At 44.7% G+C, this 26480-nt stretch overlaps 1 protein-coding gene across 3 annotated transcripts in view; it reads right to left on the bottom strand.

Moving 5' to 3' along the window:
• Positions 1–26480, bottom strand: part of LOC144158623 (uncharacterized) — a 141308-nt gene that overhangs the window by 28723 nt on the left and 86105 nt on the right. For all 3 annotated transcript variants that reach the window (XM_077689640.1, XM_077689639.1, XM_077689641.1), the window contains exons 11-19: positions 23399–23602; positions 21607–21753; positions 19099–19195; positions 16196–16398; positions 14798–14974; positions 8047–8214; positions 5970–6151; positions 2866–2941; positions 535–748 (exon numbers count right to left, since the gene is read on the bottom strand). In XM_077689640.1, coding sequence (XP_077545766.1) covers positions 535–748; positions 2866–2941; positions 5970–6151; positions 8047–8214; positions 14798–14974; positions 16196–16398; positions 19099–19195; positions 21607–21753; positions 23399–23602 — 1468 coding nt within the window. The remainder of the gene's footprint in view (positions 1–534; positions 749–2865; positions 2942–5969; positions 6152–8046; positions 8215–14797; positions 14975–16195; positions 16399–19098; positions 19196–21606; positions 21754–23398; positions 23603–26480) is intronic.

The raw sequence follows: 26480 nt of genomic DNA, 5'->3' as shown, positions 1-26480 counted from the left end.
ACGCAATTCAATTATGTCGTTCTTCATTGCGTAATCTGACAACTAAGATCGAAGTGTGCGATGGAATTATACCTCGGGGCTTATTATTCGTAACATTACAACACTTTGCCGCAATTATTGCTCACTTGATGCTTCATGGTTGAACAGGTGCTTCAAAAATTTCAGTGTAAAGCTCGCAAATATAAGTAGCAGCTACACCTAAGTTTAGTGGTGTGAAAGAGTATGGAAACAATATGAACAACTAAAAAATATCTGTAGTACGCTCATTTTGTGTAACTGCGATGGAGTTGCCGGCCCCTTCTATAGTATATCCTCTAATGTGGAACCAGCGAATTCACCCTGATAAACCCATTAGTCAACTCACGTCATTTTACGAAGTAGCCTGCAGTATCAAAGATTCAATTTAAGATCGGGTGCAAAATAAAAGAATCCTAGTCGGTTGTTTCAGGCGTCGGCAATAATTGACCACTCATTTGTCTGAACAATGTTAATAAGCTAAAAAGCTACCGAATCAGTGAAAAAAGGTACTTATACCATCAGTGACGCAAAGTGCTATCAGATATTTCCTCCACGGCGTCTCCGGCTGCAGCTGTTCGTCAGACACCCCGGATGTTCCGGAGTCCGTCCACTCCTTGATGCACAACTGCTCCAAGGCGAAGGCGCAGGCAGCAGCGCAGAAAATGAAGATCGACAGTGGCGCTGGCCACTCGGACATGCGCACGAGGCAACGCAGCAGCTGCCAACCTGTCTGGTGGGAAACGGGGCGATCTTTGAGGGGGCTCGTCGCAGTCAGTACCGAATTACAAACAAATTTGGAAAACATAAACGGGGAGGTTCGTCTGATCAGATATCGCTACTAAAACTGCGAGAACGGTTTGTTAGTTCTAAATTATCTTCTTGTCATCATACCTTAGCTGCAGCAGGGGTAGAAACTGGTGGTGCCTCATACCAGTACTTTTTTAAAACTCTCCCACGAAACTTCTTGCCCCACCTACAACTTTTATTCCACCTCCGCCAAATACGACCTCCCAAACATTACTTCTTATTTTTCGTCGATTGGTACACCACCCAGTACCCCCGTTCCCCTGCCCTTTGATCAGTGGAATTGCGAGTTGTCAGTTATTGAAGCGAAGACAAAGTGAGCTGTGATGTCCAGAGCAATTTGGAGCAATTTGAGGGCTAACTAGAACAACTACATACAGAAGTGATGGAGGATGAAGTCCCCCGGATAGCCGAATTCGCAGAGCATTTGACACGTAATTGGAATGCGTAGGTTTGGTCCCTACTCTGGACACGTGTTTCACAACAAAGCTCCATACATCTACACCCAATGGTTTCATCGCCGTGACCAAAAGCGAGCTCCGTGGGCAAAACGCCAAGGCGCCCAGGCCTAAGACACCGAGCTAATGCGTCGTACTAATCAAGCATACAGCACAGAGCTCAGCATTCGTTTAGGGAAACGGCACAACAAGCATCGAAGTCGCATTAGGGATGCTCAGGAGTATGATAACAATTGAACCCCCCACCATGGGTTCTTGGTAAAGATTATTTGCAGATTATCTTTGAAGGCTAGGCAGGACTAGTGTCCCGCGCCATTCCTACGTATCTCATTTATTCTGAGGAGTCAGAAGAAACCCAAGATGACGACCTAGGCAAAACACTGATGATGGTCGGTCGATGAAGCGGGATCGTCGGTGTTGAGGAGTGTTTATAAAGAATGAAAAAGTGACGGCCTGAAGCCGGTGATGATGATGATGGTTAGCAATCGCTATCTACAAGGGCAGACATGCTTTTCCCGTAAACAATATATATATATATATATATATATATATATATATACATATAAATACATCAATTTCTTTCTGGCTCAAAAAATTCATCTGTTTCTATGACCCACCACAACCTCCCCTTTGCTTTCTGAGGTTTTCTTGACTGCCAACCCTTATTTTCTGTCTTATTTTCAACGAGCCCCTCATTTTCTATTCTGATTCGCTACATGCATAGCAAGGGCCTCTATTCTGGCAATCTTGGTGCCATAGGGAGCGTAAGAGGGTTCAACGCTGGTCGACCACTCTCGCATGTCGTAGACACTCGATTCACGGCCCGGGGGTTAAAAAGAAGGTCCCCTTCACCCCGAGAAGTGGGAGCGGTGCTGGCTACCACCCCCAAGCACAGGAAAAAAGTAGATTGACATAAATACCCCAGAAAGTAGAGGGGAAAAATAGCCCCGCCGGTAGCGTAGTGGTTATCGCATCGGACCGGTATTCTGGAGGTCGTGGATTCGGATCCCACCTGGCGGGCACTTTTTGTCCACTTTCTTTTTTTCTAAATTTTTGGTCTGTTTCTATGACCTACCATATCCTCCCGTTTGCTTTCCGAGGTTTTCTTGACTGCCAAACCTTATTTCTGTCTTATTTTCAACGAGCCCCTCATTTCCTATTCTGATTCGCTATATATATAACTTTGTACGATTGCATTAAGTACGTTGTGAATTTCTCAGCATGCAAAATGCTTTAGGTAAACAGATAGTGTATTTTAGGCACAAAAAAAAGCCCTCGTTCAATGCAAAAAACAAAACAAAAATACTACCATTCTCAGTAGTCTTTATTATTCATATATGTATGGACCATGCACTCCTTAAGAGCCCTTAGCGTTTAAAAGCATATTAATCTGGCTTGAAATTTCATTTCTGTTAGCTTGTAGCATGATATATGAATGCTCGCGGTCGAAATGCCTAACAATATGGGATCGTATTTTTAATGCAATATATTGCCACTCAGCCGGTAGCGCTTGCACAAAATTAGGTTTTTGGATTAGCTATATCTGAAGGAACACCAAGTAGAGGATGTGCTAGAAGTTACTAACTTTTATGGAAACTCCTTTCTCCTCTTGCGTTATTCGTCCTACTACCTTGTTGTCTTCCAACTGCTCTTCTGGGCCACTGAAAAAACATAAAATACAAGTGAAAATATTTTCTTTGTTTTTAGGCTTTGATTTCACAACGCTGTCTATCAGTGCAAGTTTCGACAGGTACGTTGAGCGTAAGTGTATTTACGTCTGGCATTATTTAATGACAAGTCTCCCTTCATTCTTTTTGTGAACATTATGATAACGTCGCTAAGAATGCTCAATAGCCTTCTTCAACTGTGGAAAGGTTTCCAGAAAACGACGCCTTTCTAGCATTAAATGTCTACCGCTCCGTAAAGATTGTGTTACCCAGGTGAATAGCTTCTTTGCTGCTTGTGAAAAAAGCTGCTCACCAGATAAATACCATTTTTGCAGACGTTATCGCATGTACAAACCTTCGTCACGGCATAACGTTTGAGCGCCAAGGGTTCAAATTTAAAAAGAATCGGTCAAGTATCCTAAATTGGGAAAGTGCGTTTACTCAGCGACTACCGTACGTAAACACGTGCCTGGCACACATTTTCTAGATAAAACATAAGATAACGGCACCGCCTACGGTTCATCCCTCATTCACTGCACCCCACAGAAGTCAAGATGCTCCTGCTTTTAGCGTATCTCCTACTCTCCGCCGCCCTATCCGGTATCTGAGAGCGCCGTTGGTCTTTGGGTAACTTCTTACATGTATGCTATTTCTGCTTGCTACAGACCTAGTACCCTCAAGGTGTATGGCAGGCAGTTTAGATGGCTGTTTTGATTTTAGTCGTGGTTCCTGGAGCTTATATATTTACAAGAACCGCAAAATCCTGCTCGAAATGCTGTTGGAAAGCCTGCCGTTGTGCCTACTTTAATGACAAGCCGCGTCATCAAGACGGCCGTAACAGCGATGAGGGACTAGGGTCGCTATGCAAAAAGAAATAGAAAATATTAGACTCGTCTCGTCTGAACCAAGGTTTTGGTGTTCAGAAACACCTGCGAAAAATTCGGAATAAAGTCTACAGCGTGTTTATTCGCAAGCGCACCTAAGAATTACTTTTGACACTTCGTGGCTGAAGAATACATAATTGTTCCACTCTTGGACATTCCATTGTGAGGTTGTGTATTCATGACATATTGTACAGACCGGAAGCGTTTTGTAATGAACGCTTGCGTGTTTCAGAAGATTCTAATTTCGTGCGCGGTACCCTACACGTCACAGTTAGATTGCGATAAATTTGTCTAACTTGTAACGTGCGAGAATTTCTATGGTTGTGTAAACAAGAGATACTTTTTCGACTAAAAGGGTTTAAATTTTCTAGGTTGAAGATAGGTTGTCTCGCGAAAATTCCCCTCGTGGTGTTGGTCCCAGCTTGATGTATATAACCTGCCAGAAAAGCAAACGGTGATAAGAATAGTTCCACACCAAAAGGTGCCTTTGAAACTCTAATTGATTCGCTACTCGGTCGAGTTCTTTTTCCGGACAGCTCATGAAATGCACGTCACTGAAGGCTTGTACTAACTTTCTGCTTTAAGTACAGTACTCACATGTCGCAATGACAGCCTAAATGTAAGTGTTGATGTTTTACGATGAAAAATATTTCACGGAACAAGACTGCACCTGTCGACACCTTGTTCGTTTTCTTGAATCAGCGTCACAGCTGTTCTGTTCAACAATTTTTAAATGACGATCCGACACTTTTTAAAACATTTTAAAACAATGGAATTTGCAACTATAGAAATCACTCAGAGAGCGGGGGTATTTGTAAGCTGCGCGGACTGCCTGTAATTACACTAGAAGCGGCATTGACAAAAAGTAGCCGATACTAAGCTATTTCAGTCTGTTTATTGTGTTTGCTTCAATTTCTCCATCTGGAAGGAAGTTATAGTCAAGCGCTGTGGTATATTAGTATGATGGCACTCAAAGTTGCACAGGAGCCCTTCTTAGCCGGTGTCATCCAACGCGGTGCACAGCAGTGTGCCACCCATGGCCGTAAAGAGTGTACACTCCATTTATTTACTGTCGCATGCTATGGAACATCAGGGATTGAATATGAAATGTCGGCGCACATAGTTGTATTTTGTTACGCGAGGATACAAGCTGCAGGAGATAACCGTTCATTGAAATATGTAGGCCTCCAGGGCCACATCAATTCTTCGGATTGCCGAGTACGAAAATCTGTTAAAGACTTTTCGAAGACAGAAGTACTTCTCTTATACGTGCGGTGAAACACCCCGGATGTCTCTGATTATCCAAACAGTGTCTTCAATGCTTTAGATTTGCAGCACCCAGTTCTAAATACACAATGCCGAATATTAAGACTTTCCTTCGTGTTTCAGCTGTAGAATCATGTGTGTTTGAGATCTGGGAAGACTTCGTTGTTCTAGGAGGCGAAAGGTTTTCTCGATAGTGAGCCTGTTGTGGGGCTGTCTAAGACTACCTTAACTGTAATAAATAACATAGACACACCTTTTATAGAAGGAAGAACGTTCTGAAGTAATGCTTGCCCGGTTTCCCAAAGTGATCCGGGTGCGTAGAAACCAATATGTCCAGCACTCCACCCGAGGTATCACTACTTTCTGCTAGACCTGATGTAGCTTCCCGTTGGTGGACGTTTAAAGAGAAATGGAAACGCTGCACGATATGCTACACGAAAAACGTACCATAGCACACTTTACAAGGATTTTTAAGCTCAGGAGAAGAGTTGAGACCATAAAAAGACCTTGAGATTTAGAAATCCTCGTCCATCTACTTGGCAACCACCAGTGCATCTATTGCTTCAATTCAAAGAGGTCGACATATACTGCGTCTACTATGTGGTCCTATCTCACCAAAAAAGAGGCCACAAAGGAGCCCAAGACACTTGGCACCTACCCTCCAGGACCGAACTGGCCGTTTTCTACTTGGTCAACGCATGATGCCATGTTCAATAGACCGCAAATACAATGCATACTCCTACTCCGCAGCATATATCGAATAACTTCAATTTTATTTTCTAAAAATATACTTTCAATTTTATACGTGCTTAATTTAACGCGCACGATACCGGCAGTAGGGCAATATTCTTTTCCCTCAAATTTTTACTCACCCATTCTGGTTTATATGGTTGGATGTCTTTTTCTGAAATGTTTCCCGCAAGTTTTGCGGTGCTTCCGGATCGTTCAAAAGGTCATCAACTTTATTATACACCTTTATTCGCCCTTTGTCCACCAAAACCAGTTTGTCCATATGGTGCAAAATGTTACCCTGGTTGCATACCATGATGCGCGTCTAAAACAAAGTGAGCAAAACGAACGGTAAGCAGGCAGAAATCATATCATTCACAATAATAAATAGGTGCATATCAATAAAAATTCCAGAAGCACTAAAAGCCAGCTCGAGCTTTCGTCAGGCAACAATTTATAAGAAAAATACTCCATTCAACAAGAATTGCATTTGCAGCACATGGTTTCAACCAGTTTTGAAGTTTATATTTAAATGTTTCAAAATTTAAAAAATTGTGTTTTCAGCATGAAGACTGCAACACGTAACTCTTTACTTGAGATATCACCGAAAGATAATAAAGACCACCTCAAAAACATTTGTCATCTCCTTCGAGTAGGTTTTGCACATTTTAACCAGAGCTTGAAATGGGGCTAGTTGGTTTCTTACTCGGAACATTGCTGGCGCTAGGCGGGACAAGGACGACGAATTACGCTCCAGTTGTGTGTAATTCGTCGTCCTTGTCCCGCCTAGCGCCAGCAATGTTCCGAGTTGCACATTTTCTCGTATGACTGATTAGACCCAGACGCCAAATCTTTTTGTGGGTTTCTACCAACACAATACCAGCGCATTACACATCGAATTTGCGAACAGACAACAAAGCAACGATGCTACTTACGATCATACGCTCTTCTGTCAAAGCTATTCTAAACTTCGTATCAACGTGAAAAGTTATTTTGTAATCCTATTTTTATCCTTTGTACATGGGGCTTTCTACTAGAAGTCACAACCAACTTTACTGATATTATTTATTTCCTCGGCTACCCAAAGGTTCATTAGAATGATAGAAATTTCTCAAATACGCTGCGGGAATAGTTCGTTCAAAACAATTTGGTCTGACAAAGGCACGAAGCGTATGTTACTTTGGAGCATATGCCTCAAATAAGCTTTACGCTGCGAGAATCTCGATTGCTGCGTCTCTTCACACAGCTACCATTTCCCTTGGTCTGCAACCTATTGACTCTATTTATTGTTACTACATTATTGGGTAATGGTCATTTCGAATCTATTGGTAAATTACACCGCAAGCGCTCAAATAATCATGTAAATTAGTATTGGTTTTGAACTTTGGTGAACATCCACTCTGCCACTTCTCTCCCGCCTCCTTATGCCCGTACGCACAAAATTAAATCTAAATCTGAATCGGTGTACTCAAAAATAAACAAACCTAAGACAATAGGTTAATTTTAAAGCAGCAAATATGTTTTACAATATGCTGTGCATCAAAGCAGATGAAAATTCTTCGCTTCTTTTTTGCGGCCACAACAAACCATACAAATCCATAAACGACAAGCCCTTGCCAAAATAAAAAAATGTGAATAACTAAACCAAACCATGCTAGGGAAATTTGTTGTGAATGCTTTCGAGCGAATCCGAAGTCGATAAGGGCTGTGCTGAAAAAACATGTACAATCGCCGAATACGTGGTCCGACAGGAGGTCATCCGTATGCTGAAACTAGCGTGAAGTCGCTGGAGCTAGGCAGACTACACTTGTTTAAAAATATTCTTTCGTGTCCCGAAATGCCTTGAACTCTTAAGCCCGTACTTCGTGCATCAAGTCTGAAGTCAATAATTTAGATGCGTTAGGGCCATTCAGACAGAGTTTTGAGACTTTTTTGGCACGAGATGGTAGCTTCATAGCGATAATAAAGTTAGTTCAGTCTGAGCTAGTGAAAACAAGTGATCGAGAATACTGCTGCCGTGGTTCACATTTTTATATCATGAACTTGTGGCCGTTCCACTGCGATCCAGTGCATCTAGCTTGCATCAACATTCAGCCTAAATGGTATGATTTATGTTCGTGCAGTATAGGGACACTAAACATGCAATGCCTAAAAGTAATAACTTTTAACGTATATTGGTGATGTGAAAAGCACGAAAAGCGAATTTCACGTTATATTTACCTTATCCTTCAAAACACCGTGCTTTCCTATTACATCTTTGAAAACCCGGCTACCAACAACGGGATCAAGTGCGCTCAAAGGGTCATCGAGCAGATACACGTCACTCTGGCTGTAGACGGCTCGTGCCAGGGAGATTCGTTGCTTTTGGCCTCCACTCATGTTGGTGCCCTGCAGTGCATTTAAGAGATGTCGGCAATGCATTGTTGAAACAGTCTCTACACGTCAGAGAAAAAAGGTGCTAGCTTCAAGATTCAGTATTTCCACGTGCAATTAGTAGTACTTTATGACGGTGGTATTGGCCGAAACATGTTCTCTCATTTTAACAGAGCGATATTCTGTAGAAATTGAGCCCACTGCCCTTGCAGATCCCTGCGTGACTTTGTTGCAGAATCCCCAGCAACCAGTGCCACTTTGCACTGTACCCTTCCTAGTTTAAACGTACATCAGTCGCCACTTCCTAACAACAACTAAAACAAGTGTCGTTTGCGGTACACCATATCTTGCAGCAACGTTTAGAAGTCGGTGGTAAATGCTCGGCGAGATTGTCGTCGGAACACTTCGCGTGATGGCTTAGTTAGGGCTATGAGTATTGCCTCTCATTTGGCTGTGCGTACGTTGTCTTTTTAAAGGAGGCTTTTACGTCTTAAAGGGATCTTATAATGGTATCATGATAGGTATGGCTGATTCATATCACTCTTAATATGTGTATTCAATGGACCTCCGTTAAATTTGAGCATATACCCGTACTTAATTCCGGAAGCGTAAAAATGTTGTGTTTGTGTAACCCTTTTATACTGCCACTTCAACTATAAAAAAGCATGTGCTTGAAGTATTGGTTCGATCAGTTGGGCTTAAGAGTGACATATTGGCGAATTGGTGAAGATTTACACAAGAAAAAGAACCAAGAAGCAGGCACATTTTCCTGCTTCTTTGTATCTTTTTTTTCAAGTATGAGCTCAACGTACGTGCAGACATTTTAAATACCCAATGGCCGGGTGAGAACATTTACCGCAATAGGTGCATGTAATGACTTTAAGAATTATCGGCCCTATGAGGGCACAGTTCATGGCAAGATTTTCTATTTACTCTTTCGAGACTAAGCTTGTGGAGCAAAATTACGCCCACCTCCCCTCTCGGGAACCCGGTGTAGATGCGACGCATTGTGGGTTTCCCTCGGCGTTTCCGTTGGGTTGATTCTCCCATCGCGTGAAACGTGCCATGAACGCGTACGATGCATTTCCGTCTACTACGGGGTTCCCGCATCCCGTGCACGTCACTTTGCAGCCTCATAGTCGGTGGTGCTAGCAGTTCTGTTATTGGGCTGGCCGGTGCTTGTTGCGGTTGCGCCGACCATCGCGATAGCAGGCTTGTTAGTCTCCATTCAAAGCAGCGTTTGACATAGTAGCACCGGCGCTGGAACGACGGAGCGGAGCGGCGCAGGTACCGCGTTGTATACCGCCGCATAACGGTGAGGGGAATGAGAGAGAGCAGCGCATGCGCATGCGTTAACCGAGCGCTAGCGCCCGCCGACGCACAGCTGGCATTGCAAGGAGCGAGCGCTAACCCGCAGATAACGCTGCAGTGAGAGCGGCGGAGAGCGCATGCGCAGCTGGCGCGGACAACGACGACGACGCCGGATGGATGGAGGGATGCATGCATGAATGGACAAGGCGAGTGAATGAGATTCAGTCGCATCTAAAAGATTTGTTGACACACAGCCATACAAACGTACTTTGCTGTTCGAAGTAAAAATCGTCGCGACGTGTTGTGTTTCAGTTTCAGTAATACATATGATTCGCTGTGTTGGAAAGTTATAAGCGAAACATTTCGGTTTAGTCATCATCATTATCATCACCAGCCTATCTACGCCCACTGCAGGGCAAAGGCCTCTCCCATTATTCCCCAATGACATCGGTCCTGTGCCAACTGTGACCAATTTATCCCCGCAAACTTCTTGATCTCATCTGCCCATCTAACTTTCTGCCGCCCCCTGCAGCGCTTGCCTTCTCTAGGGATCCACTCTGTTACCCTTAATGACCAGCGGTTATCTTGTCTTCGCATTACATGCCCTGCCCACGTCCATTTCTTCTTCTTAATTTCTACTAATATGTCTTTAACACCAGTTTGCTCCCTGACCCACTCCGCTCTCTTCTTGTCCCTTAATGTTACACCTATCATTTTCCGCTCCATTGCCCGCTGAGTCGTTCTCAATTTAAGCTGAACCTTCTTAGTAAGCCTCCAAGTTTCTGCCCCGTAGGTGAGTACCGGTAAGATGCAGCTGTCATATACTTTCTTCTTCAGCGACAATGGTAGGCTGCTATTCATTATCTGAGAATATCTGCCATATGCACCCCACCCCATTCTGATCCTTCTAATTATCTCTGCCTCATGGTTGGGATCCGCGGTCACAACTTGGCCTAAGTATATATATTCGCTTACCACTTCCACTGCCTCGCCATCTATCTCAAACTGTTGTGCTGTGCCCAGGTTATTGATCATTACTTTAGTTTTCTGCATATTAATTTTCAGGCCAACGGTTCTACTCTGTTCGCCCAGTGCGGAAAGCATGCTTTGCAATTCGTTCCCCGAGTTACTCAGCAAGGCCACGTCATCAGCAAATCTGAGGTTACTGAGGTATTCTCCATTAACCCTTACTCCCACCTGTTCCCAATCCAACGTTCTGAATACTTCTTGTAAGCATGCTGTGAATAACATTGGAGAGATTGTGTCTCCTTGTCTGAAACTCTTCCTTATAGGTATTTTACTGCTCTCCCTATGGAGGATGATGGTAGCTGCAGACCCATTATAGATATCCTCTAGTATTCTTACATAATGCTCATCTACCCCCTGGTTCTGTAATGCCTGAATGACTGCTAGGGTTTCGACCGAGTCAAATGCTTTCTCATAATCTATGAAGGCTATATATAGGGGTTCAGTATACTCAGCGCACTTCTCTATCACCTGATTGATCATGTGAATATGGTCCATTGTTGAATAACCTTTACGGAACCCTGCTTGTTCTTTAGGTTGACTAAAATCTAAGGTTGCAGAGATTCGGTAAGCGATTACCTTGGTAAATACCTTGTAGACGACTGACAGTAAGCTGATCGGCCTGTAATTTTTCAAGTCCTTCATGTCACCTTTCTTATGGATTAAGATGATGTTCGCGTTCTTCCAAGATTCCGGTACCATTGCGGTCATTAGGCATTGCGTATAGAGGTTTGCCAGTTTTTCAGGTACAAATTCCCCGCCATCCTTCAAGAGGTCTGCTGTTATCTGATCCTCACCAGGTGCTTTGCCCCCTTTCATTTCTTTCAAAGCCTTCCTTACTTCTTCGGTCGTTACTGGTGGGATGTCTATCTCCTCTGAACTACTGTCTCGTTCGGCATTATCCTGGATGTCCCGGCTACTGTACAGATCCCTGTAGAACTCCTCGGCCACTGTGACTATTTTATCCCTATTTGTGATGATATTGCCTTGCTTATCCTTAAGTGCATACATCTGATTTTTTCCCACGCCAAGACGTCTCTTCACTGCTTTCAGGCTACCTCCGTTCTTTACAGCGTATTCGATCCTCTCCATATTATACTTCCGTATGTCAGCTGTCTTACGCTTATTGATTAACTTCGAGAGCTCGGCTAGTTCTATTCTGTCAGCTGCGGTGGAGATTCTCATGGTTTGCCGTTTCCTGATTAGATCTTTCGTCTCCTGAGAACGTTTACCAGTATCCTGTCTAGCCATAGTTCCCCCGACTTCCACTGCACACTCCGTGATAATGCGTGTAAGGTTGTCGCTGGCTTCCTGTGTCGTAAGCTCGGCTTCCTTGTTAAGGGCAATATCGGTTCTGCAGGGCGATCCTGAATTCTTCTACTTTACGTCTTAGTGTTAGCTCATTTATCGGCTTCTTTTGTACTAGCTTGTTGCGGTCCCTCCTCAAATCTAGCCTAATTCGAGATCTTACCATACGGTGGTCACTACACCTTACCCTTCCGAGCACTTCCACATCCTGCACGACGCCAGGGTTATCGCATAATATGAAGTCTATTTCATTTTTGTGCTCCCCATTCGGGCTCCTCCAGGTCCACTTCCGACTCTCCCGTTTACAGAAGAAGGTATTCATTATGCGTAGGTTATTCTATTTCATTTTTGTGCTCCCCATTCGGGCTCCTCCAGGTCCACTTCCGACTCTCCCGTTTACAGAAGAAGGTATTCATTATGCGTAGGTTATTCCGTTCTGCAAACTCAACTAGTAGGTCCCCCCTGCTATTTCTACAGCCCAGACCATAGTTCCCAACTGCCTTGTCTCCAGCCTGACTCTTGCCTACTTCAGCATTGAAGTCCCCCATAACTACGGTATACTGCGTTTTGCCATTGCCTATTCCACATCTTCATAGAAGCGTTCCACTGCTTGGTCGTCGTGGCTGGATGTGGGCGCGTAGCCCTGCACCACCTTGAGCTTGTACCTCTTATTGAGCCTAATTACAAGACCTGCTGCCCTTTCGTTAATGCTATAGTATTCGTCTATGTTGCCAGCTATGCTTTTATTGACTAGAAATCCCACTCCCAGTTCTCTTCTGTCCTCTAGACCACGGTAACATAGGACGTGTCCATTTTTCAGCACCGTAAAGGCCTCGCCTGCCCTCCTAACCTCGCTAAGCCCTATTACATCCCATTTGATGCCCTCTAATTCCTTGACTTGCTTCGCTAGATAAGGTTCGCGCGTTAAACGTTGCCAGGTTCAGATTCCATTGGCGGCCTGTCCGGATCCAGGGATTCTTAGCACCCTCTGCTGCGTCACAGGTCTGACCGCCGCCGTCGTCAGTTGCTTCGCAGCCGCTGGGGACTGAGGGCCGAGGGTTAATTGGCGTATTCATGGGAGGTTGTGGCCGTTACTACACCAGGGTGGCCAATCCTGCTCTGGTGAGGGAGTGCATTACCGGCAATGGTCGCCGGGGTCAGGCCGCACCCCAAGCCTCTTTGTGCAATTCCATCAATGCGCGGATTTTTTTTTTATCCGGTTGGAATTGTCCGGCACCGGGATTCGAACCACGGTCCTTCTGCACGCGAGGCGGGTGTTCTACCTCTACGCCATCGCTGCGTTTGGTTTAGTATTGAGCATAAAATACTGATACAGAAAACAGGAAGAGACGACACCGAAGCCACGCGTTGACAACCGCGTTTATCCTGCAGAAAACATCCTACTATATATCAAACAGTCCACAAAAGCTTTCTTTATTACCACGAAAACATGCCAATATGTTGCTCACTCACTTATCATCTGCCGTAATAGTACGTTTCGCATTTATGATTTGATGAGCAGTCTGCCCACGGCTTCTTACCCCAATAATTATCTCCTGCTATAGATCAGCGCATCCACGATACTACAGTGTCAAAGCAACATTTTTATTTTGCTATTTTCTAGTAACGGCTCATGTTCCCGCCCGTCTTCACGCGTCAGGGAGATAGGGTACACCACTTCAACTGCACATTCCTGTATTTTTTGTGTTTCTGTATTGTTTCGCGGTTGAAATAACAAAGGTTTCACTCCAAGTATATATTGCTGTGAACCATGCCTTCAGTTTTGTTTAATTATGTGCTTTGTTGCCAGCGTCTTGCCGTGCCTGACTGTATTCCCTGTTTTCGATATGAAGCGCGTGTTTTTTTCTCTGACGCTCTATGCCACACATGCTATCTTATCTAATAGAGAGAGTGTGTCGTCCGGTCATCACTAGATTCGAATGTTATCCTTTGATCACCAGCGTTCTGCATCGAGTTTGAAGTTTCCACAAAAATTACACATAAAGATAAGTTCTCCCAGTGCCAGACCGAGACATTCGATTCGCCGACGCTCATCTGTGCATGACGCTTCGTTGATTGCTTCTACGCCACCTGTATTTTTTTCCAAGTTCTTTTCGGTACACAAGTTCGCTTCAATGAACGTTATTCCTCCTATAACCCTGCGTCATGCTTGGCTGAGTTCAATGTCAGAATCTGTGCAGTTGTGCTCAGAACTAGACATCTCGAAGTTTCCGTAGTTAGTAAAAGTTGTCAGCATGTCTTCTTGGCCCACGTAGTCCAGCTACTAGGGATTGGAACATAAAATTAGCATAGGGATAAAACTACAGAAAGGCCGCCACAGAACTGTCAATCCAAAAATATTTAATGTTACATTATCATTGCTGAATTCACTTGTGGCAGAGAAAATGCGTGACGTGGGAACATGTAAAAAGTTGTAGGTTCGGCACGGCGTAAAGCAGATTCTGAGATAAAACCGAAGAAAGAAAGCGCAGGGACGGCCGTTTTTTTTTTTTTTTTTAACTTGGCAACTTAGTTTTTTGCAGATTTTATGTTCAGTGGTTCAATCATCCGCAAGATAATGAATCCAACAAAAAACAACACATGACGCTAGCTGGTTCTTCACCGTTACTTATGCCCCAAGTTTCACAAGGAGCAACAAAAAACACTACATTAAAAAAATACTGCAATACGTAGAAACAATGTGAAAACGAATGCCCCAAGAAAACAAGCAGGACATTTTGTCATCTTTCTTGATGCGCTTTTCTGCGGTAAGGCTACATAATATGACTTGCTAATTCCCCGTACGCTACAACTGACTATTCATTGTACTGTGCAAAGCTTGGCGTATCAAAAATAGCATCCGCTAGCACTGCCGTGAGCAACTTTTTGTAGGCTGAAGCAACAGGAACTGATAGTATATGACTTTTCGCTAGAACGAGATATTCGTCCATACCTTCTCGCCAACTTCGGTCATGTCCCCTGACTTCAACTTGTTGAGGTCATTCATCAGTTGGCACCTTTGAATGACGCGCTCATATCTGTAATAGTTCATGGGCTTGCCGTAGAGGATGTTGTCCCGAATGGTCATGTTGTGTACAATTGGTAACTGTGGCGCAAACGCCACGCGGCCCTGTGAGACGAAAAATTTGAAAAAGAGGCATCCGATTTGCAATCACCAAAATAACAGTGGGTAAATGTGTATACGACTTAGCGTTGGTTGCGACCTAAGGTGTAGAAGTTGGTCGATTGCTATTTTTTCAGCGCTGCAACGGTTGTTTTATTCACTGTGCAGGTTTACAGTGCCTTATTGCATTTAGGGTACGCAGTTTTGCAAGCAGCAATTCAACACTATTTTTTTTCCTCTAGTTGCTAATGCCTCTACTGCCAAACAAGGAAACAGTCGATAAAACAGGAAAGGCGGTAAGACGTTCTTTCATGCAAATTTTTTAATGTTAGAAATTCAAGTATGAACGCAAAATGACACGACGCCGAAACTCCCTGTCCTGTTTTTGAAGCTGCATTTAAGATTACCGCGTACAGAAGAAACAATACTGGGGGTACCGAATTAAATCCGCGAAAAAAAAACTGCAGCTGCCGGCGTAGTGGTGTAGTGCTCTGCTCTCTGGGGTCTGTTTTGTCGCCCTGCTATTTTGTCGCTGCCAAGGGATTATCCATTGTCTGTGCCGCATTGCCGCTCCTCTATTTGTGCTCTGACTGCCGTGTGGTGCGCTGACGCCGCGCTGTTTTTTTAGTGTGTTGCCTAGTATCTGATGCTTGGGCGTGTACAATTTTCTGACGGCACCTTTTGCACTGTGTGATAGTCTTAGTCGTCCCTAATTGGAATTTCAAGGCTACAGAATCAGTTTGTTACCTGTAAAATAAATCTTAACTTATAGACGGAGCAATGCCGACCCGTTGTATAGCTTAACCTTTGGTGGTAAGAAGAACGCGTGTTGGTTACTTTCAACCAATTTGTTGCGTTTTCAGCGGACCCATACAACTGAAGTCATTTTTAATTCCACGTCGACGGCGTTCCACAATCAACAATTAATTCTTCTTCTTTGTAGATTGTTCAGCTCTACAGTTTCCAAAAAATAATATCTTGAAATAAAATCTTGTTCTGCGCAGAGCAAAAATTTTTCCCTGAACCATTTCGGGACAATGCGATAAACACTGCAAACATCAATAGCTGAGAGAACATAATTCCGGTAAACACTTACACGGGCTGCTAGCGCTAGTTGCTTACACCAGTGCCGAGTGGGAAGTAAGCCAATCACGGCGCCTAGTGGCACGCGGTGATAACTCAAAGGCGTAACTACACCGGAAACCACTGTAAAATTCAGGCACTCACGTAGCAGGAAACACTGCCTTCAAGCCTGTGCATGTCGCCCAGAATTGCCGCGAGTAATGATGACTTGCCGCTTCCGACAAAACCAACGATGCCTACAAGTGACCCGGGCTCAATGTTTAGGTCAACGTTTGTAAGCTGCGGCTCCGACGTGCCAACCCGAGGCTGGGTCCATGAAAACGAGCACCTACTCATTGTCACCGTCCCTGCAGAAGGCAAGCAGATATGGTTTCACATCTTTCGTGAACGTGGACTCCGCAAACAGCCCCCCTCGCAAAAACAGTGCAACTAAACTGGTTTATATAGTTTGTGGACACTTTGTGCTAATTATATATTTATTTCAATACTTCAGAGCCCGTAGGGGGTTAAAGAAGATAATAGTTGTTAGTCAAGATATTCCAAAGCAAACAACTTTAAATACATGAATATTGAAAACCTGCGATGAAAGCAATACACACAAAATCAAAGAACGGGAACTAAAACACGTCGCACAAAGTATCACAACATTATCTAATATTAAGAAATACAGTCAATCAAATAGAACGACAACCTCGACAGCGCTTTTAAAACTGGGGTATCAGCATGAGTTTCAATTGCGTGTTTCTTTATTTATTTATTTATTTGATGATTTGATGATTTAATTGTGGGGGTTTAACGCGCCGACGCACCGCAGACGATGAGGCGCGCCATAGTGGAGGGCTCTGGATTAATTTTGACCACCTGGTGATCTTTACCGTGCACCGAAATCTCGTACACACGAGCGCTTTTGCTTTTCGCCTCCATCAGAAAAGCGGCCGACGCAGCCGGGAATGAAACCAGCGACCTCGTCCTCAGAAGCGCAACGCCTTAGCCGCTAAGCCACCGCGGCGGGTTGTATTTATTTATTTATTTATTTATTTATACGTGTACTTACAGCGCAATCTAGGGCGCTGTTGTGGGGAGCTTACTATGCAAAAATGCATAAACGACATCATGAATGCACTACGCAGTACAAATGAACAGTTTACAGCAGGCGATAAATAGTACAAAATGCATTGGCAGCACATCAAGAACTACGGAACTACGGAAGTACCCTTGACATCAAGAACTACAGAAAATATCAAAAAATAAATAAAGCACCACTTAAAGACATGATTTTTTAAAAGGAAGGGAAAGACTATAAGTGGGGCGTTAACAGTCTGCCGCGGGAGGCTATTCCATTCCCGCATTGTTCTAAGAAAAATGCATTACCAAGAGCGTTTGTTTGACACACATGCTTGCGTACTTTCAGAGGATGAACTGTAGCTAGGTGACTTGTGTAGTTATGTTTATCGATCACTAATTTGTCGTGGAAGAGACACATAGAAGAGACACAATCTGATATATTTACGGCTTTGTGAAAGTAAGAGCCATCCCAGCGGGCTGAAAATTGCGCTCGAGCTTATCCTGAAGTTGGGATTGCCCGTCACGAACCGGGTGGCGCGTTTCTGGACCCCCTTTAGTTCATCGATATTAACTTCAGCCGCTGGGTACAAGATAGTGCCGGCGTATTCTACGGTACGGCGTACATTTGATACGTTAAAAGTTTCTTCAAGTAAAAAGGTACTTTGCTGAAATAACGTCGAAGAAAGTTAAAAACGTAACTCGCTTTTGATTGATTGATTGTGGGGGTTTAACGCGCCGAATCAACGCAGGCGATGAGGCGCGCCGTAGTGGAGGGCTCCGGATTAATTTTGACCACCTGGGGATCTTTAACGTGCGCCGAAATCTCGTACACACGGGCGTTTTTGCTTTTCGCCTCCATCAGAAAAGCGGCCGCCGCGGCCGGGAATCGAACCCGCGACCTCGTGCTCATCAGCGCAACGCCTTAGCCACTGAGCCACCGCGTGACTCGCTTTTGCCGATTCCCTATGAATATGAGCATTCCAGGACAGTGGGCTCTTAAGGACAAGCACTAGGTACGTATATTCTGTAACAACACGTAGCGAGGTTTGTTCCATGCAGTATTTGGTAAGTAGCAGATGCTTTTTTTGCAAACCTAATGACACTGCACTTTGACACAATGAGCTTAACTTTCCATTTGCTGCACCACGCTAACACTGATTAGCTGATTACGGGGCTTAACGCGCCGACGCTGCGCAGGCTATGAGGCGCGCCGTAGTGGAGGGCTCCGGGCTAATTTTGACCCCCTGGGGATTGCTAACGTGCGGCGAAATATCGAACACACGGGATTTCGCTTTTCGCCTCATTCGAAAAACCATCCGCAGTTGGCCGGGAATCGAGCCCCCGTCCTTGGGCTCAGCAGCACAATGCCTCAGCCACTCAACCAACTCGGTGGGTACCACGCTAAGACTCAGACAAGGTCTTTTTTCAGTTCGGAATGTGTTGTGCACTTCACATAGCGGTATATGCAGCAGTCATCTGCGTACAATCTGATACGACTGGCCACACATTCAGCAAGATCATTAATATAAATCAAAGAAAGAAGCAACCCCAGAACGGAGTCTTGTGGGACGCCTGATAAGACATACGTGTGATCTGGTGCCGCAATTGCAATGATACTTTAAATGAACGGTTAATAAAATTATTCCTATGCAATAAAATAAATTATTTATACAGTGAGGGAGTCGGTGAACACAAACATTGATATTGCCACATGTAGAATGTTCATCAAGGGCACATAAAGTTAAACTAAGCTACGGGCTTATATGGGCCTGTGCGAGATTTGTATACTGAAGCTTGACTATTGTGTTTAGATTGTATCTTGATGCTCTTCACACGGCCTCCGCACAATGAACCATCGCTGAGCAAGTTCTATGCAAGGATTCTTAAAATAACCACGATATTTGGAAACTTTAAAAATGCACGGTTAGCTCAAAGCAATGAAGAAATATGCCAGCTCAGAAATGTATGTTTATCGGACTAACCTCGCAATTCATCAAAAGAAGCCCTGCGTGGGATTTTTTCTTCTTCCTGCGGGACTTCTGTGCAAAAATCCGCAATTCTTTTAAGGGAAAGTGCGGCCTGAAAGAACAAAGCACCAAGAAAACAAACTTCAAAAAACTTTCACAATACGTTGCGGAGCTTTGCACAACTTTACTTATGGACACAGCATACAGTGTAAGCTTTTCATTGTTTCTTCTGCACTGTTTCCTGTTTCACTGCTTCCGCTGTTTCCGAAGACTTACCAAAACGAAAATACAAAAAACTTTTGAAACCATCATCGCACTCCCTTGTCCACTTGTTTCAAAGACGTATTGTACTGGGTTTTATAATAATGTGAAAGACAGCACAGCGGACAGCCGGCCGTTGTCTATAAACAACAAGGTAACAAAACGCCGCACAAACGTTAAAAAACTTAGAGCCAGTTCTACGCCCGCGAAATCTCCTGATACAGCGGAGCGCACTACGCCACGCTTGAGATGTCCTCCCGATGTTGCGGGGGTTTACCCACGAAGTACACCCACGAAGATGTGGTAGTTTATCAACAACTTTTCAAGCCAGCATCGCCCTGCCTTCTTTACTTGTTTCAAAGACGTATCGTAATGGGTTTTATAATAACGTGAAAGACAGCATAGCGGACAGTCGCTCGTTGTCTATAAACAACAAGGTAACAAAACGCTGCACAAACGTTAAAAAACTTAGACCCAGTTTCACGCCCGCGAAATCTCCTGACACAGCGGAGCGCACTACACCACGCTGGAGATCTCCCCCCGAAGTTGCGGGGGTTTACCCACGAAGTTCACCCGCGAAGATGCGGTAGTTTATCAACAACTTTTCAAACCAGCATCGCACTGCCTTCTTTACTTGTTTCAAAGACGTATCGTACTGGGTTTTATAATAATGTGAAAGACAGCATAGCGGACAGTCGGTCGTTGTCTATAAACAACAAGGTAACAAAACGCTGCACAAACGTTAAAAAACTTGGACCCAGTTTCACGCCCGCGAAATCTCCTGATACAGCGGAGCGCACTACACCACGCTGGAGATGTCCTCCAGAAGCTGCAGGGGTTTACCCACGAAGTACACCCCCGAAGATGTGGTCGTTTATCAACAACTTTTCAAGCCAGCATCGCCCTGCCTTCTTTACTTGTTTCAAAGACGTATCGTAATGGGGTTTATAATAACGTGAAAGACAGCATAGCGGACAGTCGCTCGTTGTCTACAAACAACAAGGTAACAAAACGCTGCACAAACGTTAAAAAACTTAGACCCAGTTTCACGCCCGCGAAATCTCCTGATACAGCGGAGCGCACTACACCACGCTGAATATGTCCTCCCTAAGTTGCGGGGGTTTACCCACGAAGTTCACCTATGAAGATGCGGTAGTTTATCGGCGCATATATAAGAACTGACGCGCACCGCGTGCCCCGACGCACGAGCTGACATTGCGCAGTGGACGGCCGTCAAGGAAATCGCGCCTTCTCTCCTCGCAGCGGGGCACCTCCGCTTGGCATGACGGACATCAATGGACGTTGCGAACCCCTAACAGCTCGGCTGTGAAAACCACGACGAAATATTGTGGCGTCTAAAACAGCAGATGAGCATAAAGACCACATTCCTGTGTAGTCAGCATACAGTTACGACACTATTATCAACCAATCACAAAGCAGACAACTTCTTGCGGACCGCTAGAACGCATCTATATGCGACAAATGTCTTAGTACTGCTTCGGTGCTATTGACACAGAACGAACTGTGATTTTTGTCATCTTAAGTCTCACCAACACAAGACACCTTCGTAATGGCCTGATACTACTAAGTTCGTATTGCTTTTACGTAATAAACATTCTCTTTCAAACAAAATCACATAGAGAGATTGATTCCACTCCCTTGACGGTGCAAACCCACCCATTTCTGGAAGCCCCCAGCCCAGCTCCTTGTAATTTCGAACATTGCTTCAATAGTTTTGAGGCACTGATAATACAACCCCCACTGTTCGGCCTCAGTAGACTAATGGGAAGAAGCACTGGTTTTGGAACGAGTGACCTGCGTTTGAACCCCAGCAGGGTGCAAACATGTTGCAAGACCCATGTTTTTTTACTATAAAATGTTATCTCAACTTCATACTACTCATTCCTTTCATAGATAAATGTGGATTATCATCTTTTAGGCCGGTTTAGGAGCCAGTCAAGGCATATCAACCCGTTCAGTTAACGTACTACATGGAACAGGAAGTGCCTGACTTGGACCTATCTTGAAACGAAATATCACAAGTTATTACTGACGTTTCAGCAAGGCAGTTTGGCGATTTATCTTTCCTCAGCTCCTCTCGATTTCTTTTGCTGCATAGGTTCGTGCACAAGACCGGCATGCTGCTTTGCAAAAAACGAGCTACGAGCGCGGCGAAAACTCTGCTTTCGTGCACCCGTCGTACCTTTTGCGGTCTTTCTGCGCATTTAATGCATCTTTATAACGTACAGAGCGATACTGTACCTGGTTGTAATTCCTCAGTGCCTGGCCGGATCCGTTCATAGTGAGATCCGTTAGATACAGCAGGGAAACGCAGGAGAAGGACAGCGCAGGCGTCAAGACAACGTCGGGGCTTATAACCGAAAGGGTGCTGAAGAGAATGATCATGAGCTGAAAGAAATTCGCAATGGTTAGTTTCGTTTCCCGCCTAGCACTATACCCTTATCGGCAAAAACTAGAGGCAATAGACGGACCACATTGGAGGCACGCGAGACGCACTATGGCAAATATATAATGGGAAACATGGCCTAATCTACATCTGAACCAGCACGAAGGCTTTAGAAGTATTTTAAAGTTAAATTTCCACACATAGGTTTCGTTTATTAGCACTGATAATTTGGTAAAAAAAATCATGAACCCCTTCATCTAATGGTAGAACTCGAAACTTTTTCGCGAGGGATTCCTTGGTTTTCGTCTTAGTTACGACTTTGACTGGCACGCAGTTGGGACTTTTGATCGCAGCGACTTTGATCGCAGCGACTTTTGAAAGCACCGCGGTTAACTGTGATCATTTAGACGGAGGTGTGCATAATTTTTCTGTCTCTTTTTGCACGTCCATCCACCCCTCTCAAAATCCAAACTGCTTCGACGCATTCGGAATTTTGCTATCGGAAATACGTCTGCTTTATACGGGAGAGGGACCCAGGTTCAATTCAGACCACGGGAAGGGTTTTTTTCTTTGAGTTCATCCGCGATCATCAACATCGCCAGGAAAAGTTAGCTTACCTGCACTGCGTTTTCGACGCGACATAAGCCATCGAAGATGCATATTGTCACGGTACATAGCGGTGGGCAATACCCCTCAGCGACATTACGAAGCACTAGCGACGACGACGACGCCGAATAAGGTGCCGGCGAACCCTGCGCAGCTGCCTGATCACCGCCATGGAAATACTGTCAATAGATGGTTCGCCCTCTTCATGGTTCGTCTCATCTGCTCTGCCGCCACGTTACAATATAAAGGTAAGCTTCAAGAATGTACGTTTATGTATTTCGCACCGAAAATATTTCAAACTGCTGCTGCGAATCGAACGTACCACCTCATTTATAGCAGCTTTAAGCATCAGACAGCAAGAATGGCAACATTGTTCCTTGGGCTTTGCGGAAATAAAAATGAAAGAATATTGTCAACCACGGCATCTCAATACCGCATAATTTTCACCAGTTTAAAGAAATTCCCGTTAAAACGTTCTGCACGTTATGGGCCTGAATTTATTGGACAACAATTACCGCACGTTAATATCCAGTTCATCATCAGAGCACAAAGTGTTTTAATTCTACGAGTTGATTGAAACCAAAATGCTAGATATTATTCATTAAAATGTTGCGCCTACGGGAAATTTAAGGACTAACATGTTGTTCTAGAACACGGAAGAATTAGCACCACTATTTATTTCTACCTCACTTCCTTTAACTGTAAGCCCACAGGTGAAACTCTACTAACAAAAAATGGTAAAAAATCCTTAGTCGAATTGCGCCTCGGACGAATTGCACATAAATGTACATAAAAGCACCCGTTTCCGTTCGAGTCGACACACGAGAACCACAGCTCTGCTGTTTCAGCCGATTTCACACCGTGCGGAATTGGGCTGAATATTTCCCTTTGCCGACTCCTTGCCCTGCAAATGAGTTCCGGCCTGTTTTGCCACCTTCTTGAGTATTTTGAAGCAGCCCGCCGTTGGTGTCCTGGCTTAATGGAACATCAGCCACTAAATACTTGCGTCCTAAAGAAGGTGCATCGCGAGAAAATACGTACCACAGAGCTGGTAGAGCTGTAGATGCAGTCCAAAAGGGCGTCGAGAAGGTTCACCCTGAACAACCATCCCAGCTCAATGTCTCGCAAGCGTTTCACGTTCTCTTGCATGGCATCCTCCCATGCGTACATCTTAACCACGCGGATAGTGGACAGCAGGTCCGAGATGGCTTTGAGCCTCTCGTCTCGAACCCGGATTGCTTTAGCCTGGAAGAGATACGTTTCTATGAAATACGTTGAGGCCAAGCGAGGTACCTCAAACCATTTGTTTTCAGTGCCTCCTCCACAAATGGGACACCCTTGATCCGTTATTGGGCACCAAGCACTACCCGTTCCCTCCTTGCCTTTTAGAAAACTTTTTGTAGATAGATTTCGGTAACTGTATAATAAACGATGTTGATAGAATACATATTTCCGAGCTGCGCGCCATTAGAGAGTGGGCGAATATTCCCGCTGTGAGAATCACGACACATGCGCTGTGCCAGTAAGACTCATCTTGAGAGGAGACCAGGGTAACGAAGAGACAGGGTGATCGAGGGGCACACGAGGGGTTGGAGAAGGTAGCCATTGCCGTGGCACCATTGTCAGTGTAAGCTGGGCGGCCACGTTTTCACGTCGCGTGAGCCACAGGTAACCGGACATTCTACACCTTCGTGCAATGAGACAACCTCAACCACTTGTGCTGCAGCGTTGTCTGAATAAAAGCGACGCCAAATAACGCCTTCTGAAAAAAAGTCCGTTCCAGGGCATTGCGCGCCCGAAAAGCTGCATGGCGCTAACGAGACATGCTATGATTGACTGATGTAGTACGTATTACTTCTGCAGAAGTTTGCGCACACTTTTAGGTTGACTTCCCGTAACTTATTTGCGTAATTCTAAAGTCCCAATGCGCAATTAATAAATACCCCCTTGCTCGAACATTTGGCTCCTCTCTATGCCGTAACGAAGCGATGGCCCCAAAAACGGCTGACATAGCAGATCGAATGATGAAAAAAATAAAATTGCTTGGGCTCGGGTCTGGATTCGAATCCGGGACCTATGGAATATGAGTCCTACACGCATCCCCTCCACACGGGGCGATACTTGGCCCTGATAATTGGCCCTGGCCCTCAATAAGTGAATGTGCTGTGTACTTCGGCTTGAAAACCGGTCTTTGAGACTCGTACTAAGGCCTACAGAAGCAATTTGAGCGTGCTAGTCACAACCGTAACAAAGTACGTTTAGGTCAGCACCGCATGCGTACGGAAAACGGGGGTATAAACAAAAAAACTGTGGTTGATACCTCTGTCACAGGAATCAGTCACACACGAAATTGAAATTTGCAGCGAAATTTGCAGCTGATCATGATTTGCGGGTCGGCGGCTGCCTTGTGGGTGTGCTAGCTGAGCGATGTCCTGCTGGCGGCTCGCTTCGGCAAAAGTGTACTGGCGTCATTTCCGTGACGGATATGACGTCAGTGAAACCTTGGAGTGCCGCGGCATAAAATAATTTAGCGTTAAAATATAAAACACAAAAACGATCAATACTAAGCATAACGTATTCTTTAGTATTAAAGGTTACTTCCCCGCAAGAAGACCTTTTGTGCAGGGGTGCACCCTTTACAGGCCGCTTACTTCGTAGTACTCGCGTCACTTCCGTGACGGATATGACGTCACCGAAATCTTCGTGTATCCGGATTTAAAATACTGTCGTGTTAGAACAAACGCAATACGAAAACAACGCAATGAAATAGAATCACCACGGTAGTAACTACCGGACGCAATTGCACCACTGACGCTCTACCGAAGCAATTTGAGCGTGTAAATTAAAAAATTAGCTGAACACGCTTCGGCGAATAGCGCAACTGTAGGAAACCAAGGGTTGATGTCCTATTCACTCACTCATAGTAACGAAAGAAAATGACACAATAGGACAATGTCCATGATGAATATAACGAGCGGACACAATCGCAACACTGTACATAAAAAAATACTTGGATTTCTCTCTATATCTGCCTGCTGTCGGTACCGCTTCTGCTGCGATGGCCAGCTCTAACACGTGGCCCCTCTCGAAAGTACCCCTCAAAACAAAATGTAATGGAATTCAAAAATGCCCTACCCGAACCAATGAATAATGCTACCAAAGAAGCAGTCTCCTTCGCACGAGGGGCATTTTCTGCGTACCCTGTAAGGCAGGCTGCCGCTACAACGATATATTTTTTGTTGCCCCAACAACGTTCGATTCCCGCCGTTGCCTTTTTACCCAGGAAATTCTCTTCCAGATAAAATGAGACGTAATGTTCCAAGAAAACCTCCACAATGCGGCAGCCATACCTGGCGCCAAACATGAAAGCGGCGTTCACTAATGTGACCCACGAAGCGATTTTGACCAACCCAAACAGCCTTGAGTGCAGGAACCGGAATTCTATTTAGGTCAGAGACTTTCTGTCAAACTGAAACGCCACACTAAAACTTGGCGAGTTGTCCTCCCACCCCATAGACGTAGGCAGCAGAGGCACATCGCAAAAAATGGTTCTTTCTCCCCTCTCATTCAAAATAGCCTATATAGGCCTACCTATCATCATGAAGTCATAGATGTTCTGCACTATGGCTTATACGCCGATGACATCACAACCTGTACGTGCAACGTCTCGTTGGGCTGGATTCTGGCCGTCTCCATCAGGCTGCTGATGCTGTGAGTTACTAAGCCCGGAGGTGCAGGCTATCCCTCTCACCTCAGAAGTCTGAACTTCTTATGGTCAGAAAGCGGAGAATGAAGAAAATTCAAGACTCGCTTTCCAGGCCACCCTGGACGGCCATACCAGCTTGCCGCCTACCAAAATCAAGATCCTGCGTATTACCTTCCAATAAGACGTCCTAACACCCTTCTCCTCAACCAGCTCGGTCACATGACAAGGAAAACTACCTATTAGTACACATGAATTGAAAATCAATTACAGGGAAGGAGGTAGGTGGACACCATTCGTCCGATCCAGGAGTGTGTCATTTCGCGCCTCACCTAAGCTGTTTCCTATACTACCCTAGGTGGAGTTACTGGAGAAAAATTGGGAGAATAGCTCTGAAAGCATGTAAACTGCTTTAAGGCT

Source organism: Haemaphysalis longicornis, unplaced genomic scaffold (assembly GCF_048455015.1).
Source record: "Haemaphysalis longicornis isolate Haplotype H1 unplaced genomic scaffold, Haemaphysalis longicornis Haplotype H1 scaffold_10, whole genome shotgun sequence".
Lineage (NCBI taxonomy): Eukaryota > Metazoa > Arthropoda > Arachnida > Ixodida > Ixodidae > Haemaphysalis > Haemaphysalis longicornis.
The sequence above is the reverse complement of the archived record's forward strand: the minus strand, read 5'-3'. Positions and strand labels throughout refer to the sequence as shown.